This window comes from Cylas formicarius, unplaced genomic scaffold (assembly GCF_029955315.1).
Source record: "Cylas formicarius isolate icCylForm1 unplaced genomic scaffold, icCylForm1.1 PGA_scaffold_4__25_contigs__length_36172078, whole genome shotgun sequence".
Taxonomy (NCBI): Eukaryota; Metazoa; Arthropoda; class Insecta; order Coleoptera; family Brentidae; genus Cylas; species Cylas formicarius.
The window spans coordinates 27,268,707-27,279,427 of NW_026844334.1; the positions used below are offsets into that span (position 1 = coordinate 27,268,707).

Genomic DNA, 10,721 nt, shown 5'->3' on the forward strand with positions numbered 1-10,721 from the left:
GTGTTAATTTTTAAAAGAGCGCCTCGACATACACGTAAATATTTGGATATACTTGTTGAGGTCAGTGTTTAACGGCTGTACAAGAATATATTAAAATTATAAAAGATTATAATTAAGACTTAAATTTTTCTGTCATATAAATCTCCGCCATTGACGCAAGCGTCAAATTTAAATCACTTAAGTATTATGCCAGTACAGGTATTTACAAAATTGGAATTAAAAGTAATATACGATCACAAATTGTTTGGGGTAAAAAAAAAGTAAAACAATGGAATTTATAGCATCACCGAATCCTCATTTTATACCGGGGTGAGTATATTTCATTTACTTTTAGTAATGCGCTTGGAACTTGATATTTAATATAAAAAAATCATAACCGAATATTATAGATACACTGGATTTTGTCCCCAATACAAATACCGCATCGGGGATACTTTCGGGAGCACAACACACAAAGTACTGCTGGATCCAACAGTTCATCATGCAGAAAAACTGGTGTTATCTGATAGAATTGCCGACGATTTTAAGGTACCTGTTTTATTATTAATTAAAACAATAATTTTAATTAATTTATCAAGACCGTTAGACCAGCTCGTCAAGATATCGACGCGGTTAATGAAAGACAAGGAGATACGATTTATAAACATCCAATGGTCCCCGGCTATGAAGGTTTCGTTCCCAGGGAACACGGCCAATTTGGACAAAGATACGCCTTGCAGGCAACAGAAGCTCTCGCTGATTTTGAACGACTTCAGAACACCAAACGAAAAGCATTAAACCAAATTCTGAAAGTAGGGTACTTACATAATAACAAATGGGATCCAAAAACGTTGGAAGACAAAGAAGTGATTAGAACTGACTGGAAATTGAAGTCTGGTTATCCTAATAAAGTTTATTACAGCTAGCCCAAAGTGATTTTAAGTTACCCCTGCTAGAAGTGCGTCCCGAATGTGGAGGACTATTGAGGCATGTTCCAGTAACAGAGCCTCCTATAACACCACCGAGATATTCACACAGTCCATACTTTTCTGATAATATTGATCCAGAAAAATATTTAAAATCCGGTTCGTATATTATTATTGTTATTGGCTTCAGATGTTTAATCCCATTGCTAAAAGCTTTCATAATGCTTGCTGAAACACTTTTCCGCACACTTCAAGAACAGTTATTAGCAGTCGGTGTGTACAAGCTGTAAAGCATATCGCACATCGAGCAGGTTTATTTAATTGTAGTAGATGTGTGACAAAGTGCTTTACGCTTGTGTTGTATTGCGCTTGCGCTATCCTTTAAAAAGCTTGTGGCATTCTGACGACTTATATAATATTTAAAGAACATCGAACTTTACCAATTTAATTGATGTGCTCAATGCAACATTAGACAATATGTTCGTTGTTAATGTTAAAGATATGCCGAAATCAGATTGGAAAAAATGTAAAACCTAATTTCTTGTCGAATATTTTATTTCTTTGCCAATCGGGATATCTACAGATGTCTACTCGTAAGTTCGACACCAATAACGAGATGACGCTGCTGTATATAAAAGCGAAACAGATATAATTAAGTTTTGGTTAGCTTAATCGGGATTTTACAAGTAGTCTCGAATTGTTTGATCTTAGCGCTCAATGACTCTCCCTCTTGTCTTTATTTATTGTTCGGCGACTATACTTATAGTTTAAACCTCCATTGTAACAAAGAGATTATTATACGCTATTTTCATATTTGTAAAAGATTTTCGCGTTGCGTTCTACTAATGCAAGCAGAAAGCGTCTGAGGCGAGGCTCTGTAGCAATTAGTCCCATTTTCTAACTACTATTATATATCGAAGCCTTTGGGCTTAAGTATTTAGTTCGGCATTCTTTTGGGAAAACAAGTTGCTTCCCCTTTTGAGCATTCAAAAGTCTTCAACTATTAACCGAGCGAAAATAATTAAGCAATCGCTGGCGCTCGATTCTTACTACTTACTAGGTAACGGCCCTTGGTGCAAATAGTCCCGCCCCGAGTTTCAAAACTAACAAAAAGGGTTACTATATTTATGGTAGCAAATGATTTTTTTTTTAATTTCTTGCATTCCCTACCTGAATATTTTAAATAAGAAATGCCATAAAAACCGCATCGGCTTACTGGCATTCACCCAGTTCGATTTCTATGGACGGTGATTATCGAATTATTTTTGTGTCAGAAATATAGATATATACTTCTGATATAATGGAAAATATGTGAGAATTTTTTTTTGTTTCGTTCATCTATTTTTTCGGCGGTGCCCCCCACGCACAGCCACGCACGCACGCACGCACGCACACGCGCACACACACACACACACACACACAGATATATATATATATATATATATATATATATATATATATATATATATATATATATATATATATATATATATATATATATATATATATATATATATATATATATATATATATATATATATATATATATCATAGACATATATCACAATCAATATATTTGTCAATGTCAGTATTGGAATTACAATTCTCAAATCGAAATTGGTATGTACGACCGGCTTTACGAATCTTTTGCACGGGAGCAACGTTACACATCGGGATACGGAAGACGTAAGACATTTTTACGCAAAAAACGTTAACTTTTATTTTGAAGTTTTAAGGATAACTAACCGTGTTTGCAACAGGATTCACCGGCCACATACCGTTCGGATATGCGGCCTTCGGTAAAACCCATCAGGCGATGACTAATAGCGCCCTCTGCGACTTTACATCCAACTACAGAAAGAGACTAAGCAACGAATGGGCCCCGGTCGAGATAAACAGGCCCGATCCCCCAGTTTTAATTCAACCCATGGAAATCTACCATAGACACGTAGGGCAGCTGCCCAACTATAGTGGACACATACCAGGAGCAATATTTAGGTATACAACTATCACTATGCTCGTCTGATTTTCCTGCTTTGAATGTCCAGCAACTCATTTTTAAATAAAATGCTGGACATCCTCGAGTTTTAATTCAAAAAGTGTAAATCTACCAGAGACACATAAGGCAATTGCCCAATTATAGTGGACCCTTGACAGGAGACACTTTGTTGATTTTTACACAAAATGCTGAACACTCAAAATCCTAAAATTTATTATTATCTCCAAAAACCGCAAGAGATAATTATGGGAGAATATTTTTCAAAAATAATCAGAAAGTGATACCAGATCATGAAATGGAGCACAGTGTCCCACATAAAAAATCAAAATTTTAGTAACACAGTATTGCTATTATTTGGTACTGTGACACTGAAATTATTTTAAATTGATGAAAAAATGAGTTGGTAACAAACGCCATCAAATTTTCTCCACAGTAATGAAGTGCATAAAACCTTAGTCATTATTATATGTTTCAGATATGGCAAAACTTACGGAAGTGACTCGCGTGATGCAAAAAGATGGTTAAGAGGCGACTTTCGTACCTGACAATATGCCTAATATCGATATATGTAACCAAATCACTGAAACACCATAATAAAATATATATTACAGCAATATTCGCAGATATGTATGTACGTATAGTATGTAAATTATGATTCATTCAACTCTTTCCCGACTTCCACTTTTGAAGTATATTGGCTGCCTCTTGAAGATTTTTGTCTTCCTAAAAAAAATACATCTTTAATTACAAATAATGCATATATACATGCCATATACAATAAGCTATTCCACTGTCAAACATGAATAATGTACAGTGCTGACTTTCCTGTAAAACACTTTCTTTTTGTTTTGAACTACTTTTTGGACCCCTATCTTTTAAGATGCAGATCCGTTTTTTTAGTTTTAGTTACATAAAATGTAATAATGCGAAAATAATTTATCTTTTATTGGTAAATTGCTAGATGGAGATTCGAAAGCAAAAGAATGCTAGAAGTGGTTTCGTGAGAATGAAACCTTTCTTCTATTGTGGCGGGGAGTTAATTACTAAACTTAAAATGTGAATGCTATAATATTATATATTGGGGTTTTGAAATTTTATTAACTATCCATCTATGATAATATCTTAATTATTTTAAAAACAATCAACAGACAGGGTACTCTTATTGTCATATTTGTCCACACTGCTACCAAACATTACGGTCTCGACGCGTAGGCAGTCTCGAATAAGTAAATTTAATCATGACTAACGAAGTTTCTCACGTTTCAAACACTCAAATCTTTTTCGCCTATCACAAAGATAGTTATAAAGAAATAATTCAAAAAATAGTGGCAGAAGTATCTCGAAATCACAAACACACTAATAGAAAACGAGAATCCGGAATTTTACAGATCTATTTAAAAAAAACTGTTTTCTTTTTATTAAAGATGGAGATAGACCGTATTATCCCACGAAAAATGGCGATGACGTCACAAAATTATTTTTGAGTAAATAAATAAATATACATAAATACATGTAATTATAACATTCATAAGAATGATAGCTCAAGAACGAAAAATTATTTGTCGCCAAGTTATCACATTTTTTGAATTTGAACATTAAAGTCCTTAGAGGACAGGCGGCACTAGTTTATTTGATTATGATAATAAATTTTAAAAACTTTAAAATTTGAATAGCGGGAGTTGAGGTTAGTCTTTTAGAGGAGAAAGTAGCTGCAGCTGTTTCATAAATATCATACCTGTTTAAAAAATACCTATACAAAAAGTGTAAGCATCTGGTATACCTATATACACATTAATAAATAAGTGCAAAATTAAAATTCAAGGATTTTCTCTTTGTCAAAAAGTGGGAGCTTTATTTAACTAACCCGGTTTGGTAAAAAAGCGGGAGCTCCTGAATAAATCAGATAGGTTGCCAACCCAATGCCTATGGGCCTTCAGTTTGAAAAAGCTTTTTTCGAATATCTAGAGGTGTACTCTACATTTATAATTAGATGAATTGAGGAACTGTCATATGTCAACTGTCAATCATATAGCATGGCAAATTCCATTAATGGAAAAAAATTATAGCATTATAGAAAACTTTTAACATGAGCATTTTTATTGCCTTTTTTCAGGAATAGATAGAAAATAACCACTTTTTGTGACCACCCACTAAATAATCCCACATAATTTCTTAAAATTGATCAAATAACCTATATTCTCACAAACATACCTACTTAAACTTACCTTAATAAAACAATACCTGACCAAATTTTCTCCCAATTTCTTGTGCTCAGAACCGTAAAATGCTGATGGAGGTATACCTTGAAGACCCACTTTTTTGGTCATCCATTTGGTAAACCTGTAGTCTTTATATTTATCTTGTTCTGAGTTAAGATCTACTTGAGATTCTACAAAGACTGAACATGAAAACAAAAACTGAAATTTAAATGAAAAACTTTTACCGAGGGGGGTCCAGTCTGCAATCATAAAATAACCACCTTCAGGTACCACCGGTTTCATTCCTGATTCTAGCAAAAATTTTGCCATGAAATCCCGTTTTGGCTGCAATTCCTTTGAAATGGAGATGAAATAACATTCCTCAGATCCAAGACGCGCTATTTCCTTTTCAAATGCTATAGCGGTGGCTTCCTACAGTTACAGACTTAGTTTGAATTAGTTAGTTGAATTTCTTGTGGAGTATAACCTGTATAGGTGTGTTGCCTGTATAAACAGAATTTTGATGGATCATCTGGAGGTTCACCATCAAATTTGCAGGTCCGTAGGCCCATCCCAATTTCCAACCAGTTACACTAAATGTTTTACCAGCTGACCCAATTGTGATTGTTCTTTCCCACATGTCTGGCAAAGTTGCTAAAAATAAAAGTACATGTATTTACATGTATTTACATGTACATGTATTACCAACCTATTCGAATATGCTTATTTGGTTCATAAACTATCCATTCATAAACCTCATCTGAAATACAGAGCACATTCCACTTCTTACACAAATCAGCAATATAAGAAAGTTCATTGTAAGTAAAAACCTTTCCAAGCGGATTATTAGGAGTGTTTAAGATTAGCGCCTTTGTTTTAGAATTAAATACTGATTCCAGTTCATACTTATCCAAGATCCAGTCTGCAGAAGATTGAACTGGACCATTGTTTTTCTTTAAAAAAGGGTTAAAGTTAAACCATTTATTAAACAATTACATTGATGATTACTAACAGGTCGCAATGGTATAAACCTGGGAACACCTCCAGCATACCTAACCATAGGTTCATAGCAATCAAAAAATGGCTCAATAATGATAACTTCATCTCCAGTATCTACATGTCCCGTTATTGATGAATACAAAGCCTCATAGGCTCCTAATGTAGTTAAAACTTCAGTTTGAGGATTAAGTTCACGGCCTAACAGTTTAGAATACAGTTTGGCAAGAGCGGCAACCAACCTTGGATGTCCCTAAATCATTGATTTATGCAAAATAGCAATAACTTCAATAACCGAACTTACAAAACCTCTTGTGTATTGATGCATATGGCCATTAGAAGCTACTTGAATTAATGCATCTGTGACATATTTCGGAGGAGGATAATCGGGAAATCCTTGTCCCAAATTTAGAGGTTTATAATCCAAAGCCAACTGAATATACTCAACCCTAAAATCCTACACTTAATAATTTTGAGTAAAAGATACAAAATACACTTGCCAAACACTTTTTTCACTTCCTTCATAACGCTTTGGCAATTTAAATTTATTTTGCATATCACCCATATTTAGTAGTGATGTGGATAATATTCTCGCGAACGTAAATTTTGAATATAATTTGCCTACCAAACTAGAGCAATTTCTTGAAACAACAAACATTGAAGGAAGTAAATCAATTTATGCTAACCAAATATAAGACGCGAAAGGAGAAATAATGAAGGTCAAAAATCAGATTTTTTCGATTAGATAAACTCTGAGCTATTTTGGAAAAACAAATTTTATTAAATCCCTTTTTTTTACCACTCATCGTCACAGAATACGTACATAGTATTAACCATAGAGAAAACAACTTGGCAAAAATATACAAATTTAAGTCATATATAATCTTTAGGTAAGTATACCACAATAAATATGTGTACAAAACAAAATTTAGTTTAGAATCGGAGATCCATAGAATTCTTATATCTTATTCGGCTAAAATTTAATTGTCGAATTTAGTAGTTTCGAGCATGTAACAGCAATTTATAAAATAAAAACAACACATGAAACCGGTTACCCGAAAATGTAAGAAGTGCGAATAAACTCACCCAACCAAATAGTCTCTGAAACGCTGCAATATTGTCAAGTATTATCAATAATTATATATTTTTATTTTTTTGCAACTGCGTTTAGCAAATGGATTTGAGCCGTGAATTCTTTTCTTTTTAAATAAACAAGAAATATATTTTTGATAACTCATAGAAAAGGTAATATATATGTGAGGATGCTATTACCGCGGTGTTTTCGCCATTCTTGGCAACTATGTGTGCAATCGATTTTGTGACGCCCGATTCGGTGCCAGGTTGTCGGATCTTTCTCTATTAATTTTTATAATCCAGAATTTTTTTATTCATCCTAAGCTGAGCGGTCACCTTTTTTCGATTTCGGTTCATTTAATGATAAGAAAAGCGGTTAAAACAGTAGTTCGATTCATTGTCAGTTCAGTCGACTACTCCATTTTACTTCGCTTTGGATTTGGCAACGTTCTGTCAAGGTCTGTCTGTCATTGTCGCCAGACAACTTTTTCGCTCGGGAAATTTCTAGAATTTCGAAGCAATTGAGATTGGACACTTTCATTCATTAGTCTAAACCTAAGTGTTAGGTGCGCTAGTTCGTGGTTTATGTTATTTAAGCACACCAGATATTGATTTACCTCAGGTAAGACAACATTTTTTTTGCTAAAACATTTCTAATTGGTGATGTTTGATAAGCAGGACTCAACAAAAATGGTAAAAGAGACGAAGTTTTACGACATCCTAGGTGTTAAACCAGGATGTTCTCAGGAGGATTTAAAAAAAGCGTATAGAAAGCTAGCTCTAAAGTATCATCCTGACAAAAATCCCAATGAAGGTGAGAAATTCAAACAAATATCTCAGGCCTATGAAGTACTTTCTGACCCTGAGAAAAAAGCTATTTATGACAAAGGTGGCGAGCAAGCTCTTAAAGAGGGAGGCCTTGGTAGAGATTTCTCCAGTCCAATGGATATATTTGATATGTTCTTTGGCGGTAGTGGTTTCGGTGGCGGACGAAGCAGAAGAAGAGAAAGAAAGGGCAAAGATGTTGTTCACCAGCTGACAGTTTCTCTAGAAGAATTGTATAAGGGTGCACTTAGGAAATTAGCATTACAAAAGAATGTGGTCTGTGATAAATGCGAGGGAAGGGGTGGTAAAAAGGGGGCTGTTGAAAAGTGTCCCACATGTGGTGGTACTGGTATGCAGGTTCAAGTGCAACAGTTAGCTCCTGGTATGCTTCAACATATCCAAACAGTTTGCTCGGACTGCAGAGGTCAGGGAGATCGAATCAATCCAAAAGACCGTTGCAAACAGTGTCAAGGTAAAAAGGTTATTCGTGATCGTAAAATCCTGGAAGTTCATATCGACAAAGGCATGGTTGATGGCCAAAAAATTGTGTTCAACGGAGAGGGTGATCAGGAACCTGAATTGGAACCAGGGGACATAATAATAGTGTTGGATGAGAAAGAACACCCTGTCTACAAAAGAAATGGAAGTGACTTGATCCTACGCCTTGATATTCAACTTGTTGAAGCACTTTGTGGTTTCCAGAAGGTAATAAGAACTTTAGATGATAGAGATTTAGTTATCACCCAGTTACCTGGAGAAGTTGTTAAACATGGGGATGTGAAATGTATCCAAAATGAAGGAATGCCTCGTTATAAGAATCCATTTGAGAAGGGGCGTCTTATTGTTCAGTTCTGGGTACAGTTTCCAAAAGCCATTCCTCCGGAACTTGTCCCACAACTAGAAAACTGCTTGCCACCGAGAGAAGAAATCATGATTCCTGATGATGCTGAAGAGTGTATTTTGGAGGAGTTTGATCCTGAGCAAGAGGCTAGAAAACGTTACAAAAATGTATATGAAGAGGATGATGAAATGCATGGTCCTGGCCAGAGAGTGCAGTGTGCAACTAATTAATTGCTAATAGCCGTTTGTTTAATATTATATGTAGCACATGTATCCATAGCCCTATTCGCAATCGATTTTTGACAAAAAACGCGATTTTTTTTTAAGTTAATGGACTTTAAAAATTATTCATGGTGATTCAGTTTTAGCCTTAATATTTTTTTCCGATTTTCCAATTTGTGTTAGTAAATGCTAAATGTTGTGGCCGATGTTATTAGAAGTTCATTAAGTTAAAAGTTCAAGTTCAATGTGAATCTGTTTATTTTTAACTCAACGCAATTTCAATTATGAAATAAGATTGGTACTTCAACAATCGTTTTTCTAACCTTTTCCAGAATGCTATATACCTAGTTTTTTTATTTTGATTTGATTAGTATAATCTGCAATAAATCCGAAAAAAACTGTAAAAGAAATTTGCTTTTCATGCATTTGTGCAGAAGTTTAAAAGACTTTACACAAGTCGCAAGGTCTTATATCAGCTGAAAATTCCATATTTTTACACGAATCAAGAGCAATGACAGTTAAAGATCGCGCCATTTTCTGGAATAAGAGAATGGAATAGTCTTTGCTCCATAAATATACATCTCCGTTCAAGTAGCTCTACTCAACTGGCAGTTTTCCGGTCATTTCAACATGTTTGCGCATTGTTTGTAGTTTAGCTTTTTGTTAGGTTATTTTCGTAATGCAATAAATGTTTGAATTTGGCGCCGTACTACGTCAGACACTGCGCCATTACTATGCAATGGATTGCCTCTTACAATAAATCACAGCCTGATGGCATAAAAACGAGAAGAAAAAGTAAACCGCAGAATTAGTAATAAATCATAATGGTAATATATTTACAATATAAAGATAATTATCAGAAAAAAGATTACATTGGTTATAGCTACAAAAATATATATTCAACGTAGAATGTTATGAAAATAAAATATTATTTCTACACAAACTAAATATGCCAAAAAATCAAACTTAAAGGAGATAACATCTTCTAAAGTATTAAAAAAAAAAGAAATTGGGCATAATAACTTAAATCATTAAAAGGTTTTAATTTAAAAACTGGGAATAGATATTTCTATGAACACCATACATTTTTTCTTTGGTTTCTGTTAAATTTTTCCGCTTTAAGGGACACTTTGACAATATCCCCTTAGATCTACATTATCGTTATAATCATTTCCGTAAAGAAAATTGAAATTGGAAATATTTACTTCATTTACAAAAAATTTGATGAATCAATATTTGAGTTTTGAAAATTAAAAAAAATAAGATCTGACATATCAGAATGTTTTCAACATGTTGGAACTACTATTTCACTGTCTGTTTAAATTTGTTATGAATGGGAAACGCACCCAGTCACAATCTACATTGACCTGAATGAAAATCGATATCTTTGAGAAAAAATAATTTCCACAAATATAAAAATTATGATTTTCGGTGTTGCAAATACTTTTCCATTTTCAATATAAATTATTGTTGGACATGGGAAACGTATGAAAAAGTTTAATGAACGGAGAAAAATTATATATTAGAACACTCTGGAAATTTGCAAGAATATTCTAATATCCCACACTTTTATTACAAAAAATTAAAATTTCATAAGGGTGGTGAAAATAATGTTTAAACAGAGCCAGATACTTAATATTCCATTTATTTCTGTTGCGTAGT

General features: G+C 33.8%; 3 protein-coding genes across 8 annotated transcripts in view; 2 read left to right on the forward strand and 1 right to left on the reverse strand.

Annotated features, from left to right (window-relative positions):
• Positions 1-3,512, forward strand: part of LOC132700371 (CIMIP2 protein CG18335-like) — a 29,593-nt gene extending 26,081 nt beyond the window's left edge. For 2 of the 3 annotated variants that reach the window (XM_060667632.1, XM_060667635.1), the window contains exons 2-6: positions 390-528; positions 579-845; positions 902-1,064; positions 2,666-2,903; positions 3,380-3,512. In XM_060667632.1, the coding sequence (XP_060523615.1) occupies positions 390-528; positions 579-845; positions 902-1,064; positions 2,666-2,903; positions 3,380-3,449 (877 nt within the window). In that variant the 3' untranslated portion in view covers positions 3,450-3,512. Of the gene's footprint in view, positions 1-56; positions 310-389; positions 529-578; positions 846-901; positions 1,065-2,665; positions 2,904-3,379 lie in introns of those variants that run through there. The other variant, XM_060667634.1, reaches the window with a different exon arrangement.
• LOC132700368 (kynurenine aminotransferase) lies at positions 3,472-7,338 on the reverse strand. 4 transcript variants are annotated; one of them, XM_060667629.1, is made up of 8 exons: positions 7,185-7,338; positions 6,408-6,547; positions 6,115-6,351; positions 5,812-6,055; positions 5,590-5,756; positions 5,348-5,534; positions 5,130-5,293; positions 3,472-3,627 (listed from the first exon to the last, which is right to left on the reverse strand). In XM_060667629.1, exons 2-8 carry the CDS (start codon positions 6,432-6,434, stop codon positions 3,565-3,567), a joined length of 1,089 nt encoding a protein of 362 aa, XP_060523612.1. In that variant the 5' UTR covers positions 6,435-6,547; positions 7,185-7,338; the 3' UTR covers positions 3,472-3,564. The 4 variants fall into 4 exon arrangements, with proteins under 4 accessions (XP_060523612.1, XP_060523613.1, XP_060523610.1 ...); XM_060667630.1 differs by having other exon boundaries at positions 6,403-6,547; positions 7,185-7,333; XM_060667627.1 differs by lacking the exon at positions 7,185-7,338 and adding an exon at positions 6,599-7,157 and having other exon boundaries at positions 6,403-6,547.
• A 299-nt stretch (positions 7,339-7,637) lies between these two features.
• LOC132700370 (dnaJ homolog subfamily A member 1) lies at positions 7,638-9,369 on the forward strand. Its single transcript, XM_060667631.1, has 2 exons — positions 7,638-7,794; positions 7,851-9,369. Exon 2 carries the CDS (start codon positions 7,863-7,865, stop codon positions 9,066-9,068), a length of 1,206 nt encoding a protein of 401 aa, XP_060523614.1. The 5' UTR covers positions 7,638-7,794; positions 7,851-7,862; the 3' UTR covers positions 9,069-9,369.
• The last annotated feature ends 1,352 nt before the right edge of the window (positions 9,370-10,721 follow it).

Excerpts from the sequence above, each read along its gene's own strand:
- LOC132700368 (XM_060667627.1), bottom strand. The coding sequence starts at position 6,756 with ATGTTTGTTGTTTCAAGAAATTGCTCTAGTTTGGTAGGCAAATTATAT. Across the intron at positions 6,352-6,402 it reads ATCAATACACAAGAGGTTTT|GGACATCCAAGGTTGGTTGC; the intron begins GTAAGTTCGGTT and ends TCAATGATTTAG. Across the intron at positions 5,294-5,347 it reads TGCAGACTGGACCCCCCTCG|AATCTCAAGTAGATCTTAAC; the intron begins GTAAAAGTTTTT and ends CAGTCTTTGTAG.
- LOC132700370 (XM_060667631.1), top strand. The coding sequence starts at position 7,863 with ATGGTAAAAGAGACGAAGTTTTACGACATCCTAGGTGTTAAACCAGGA.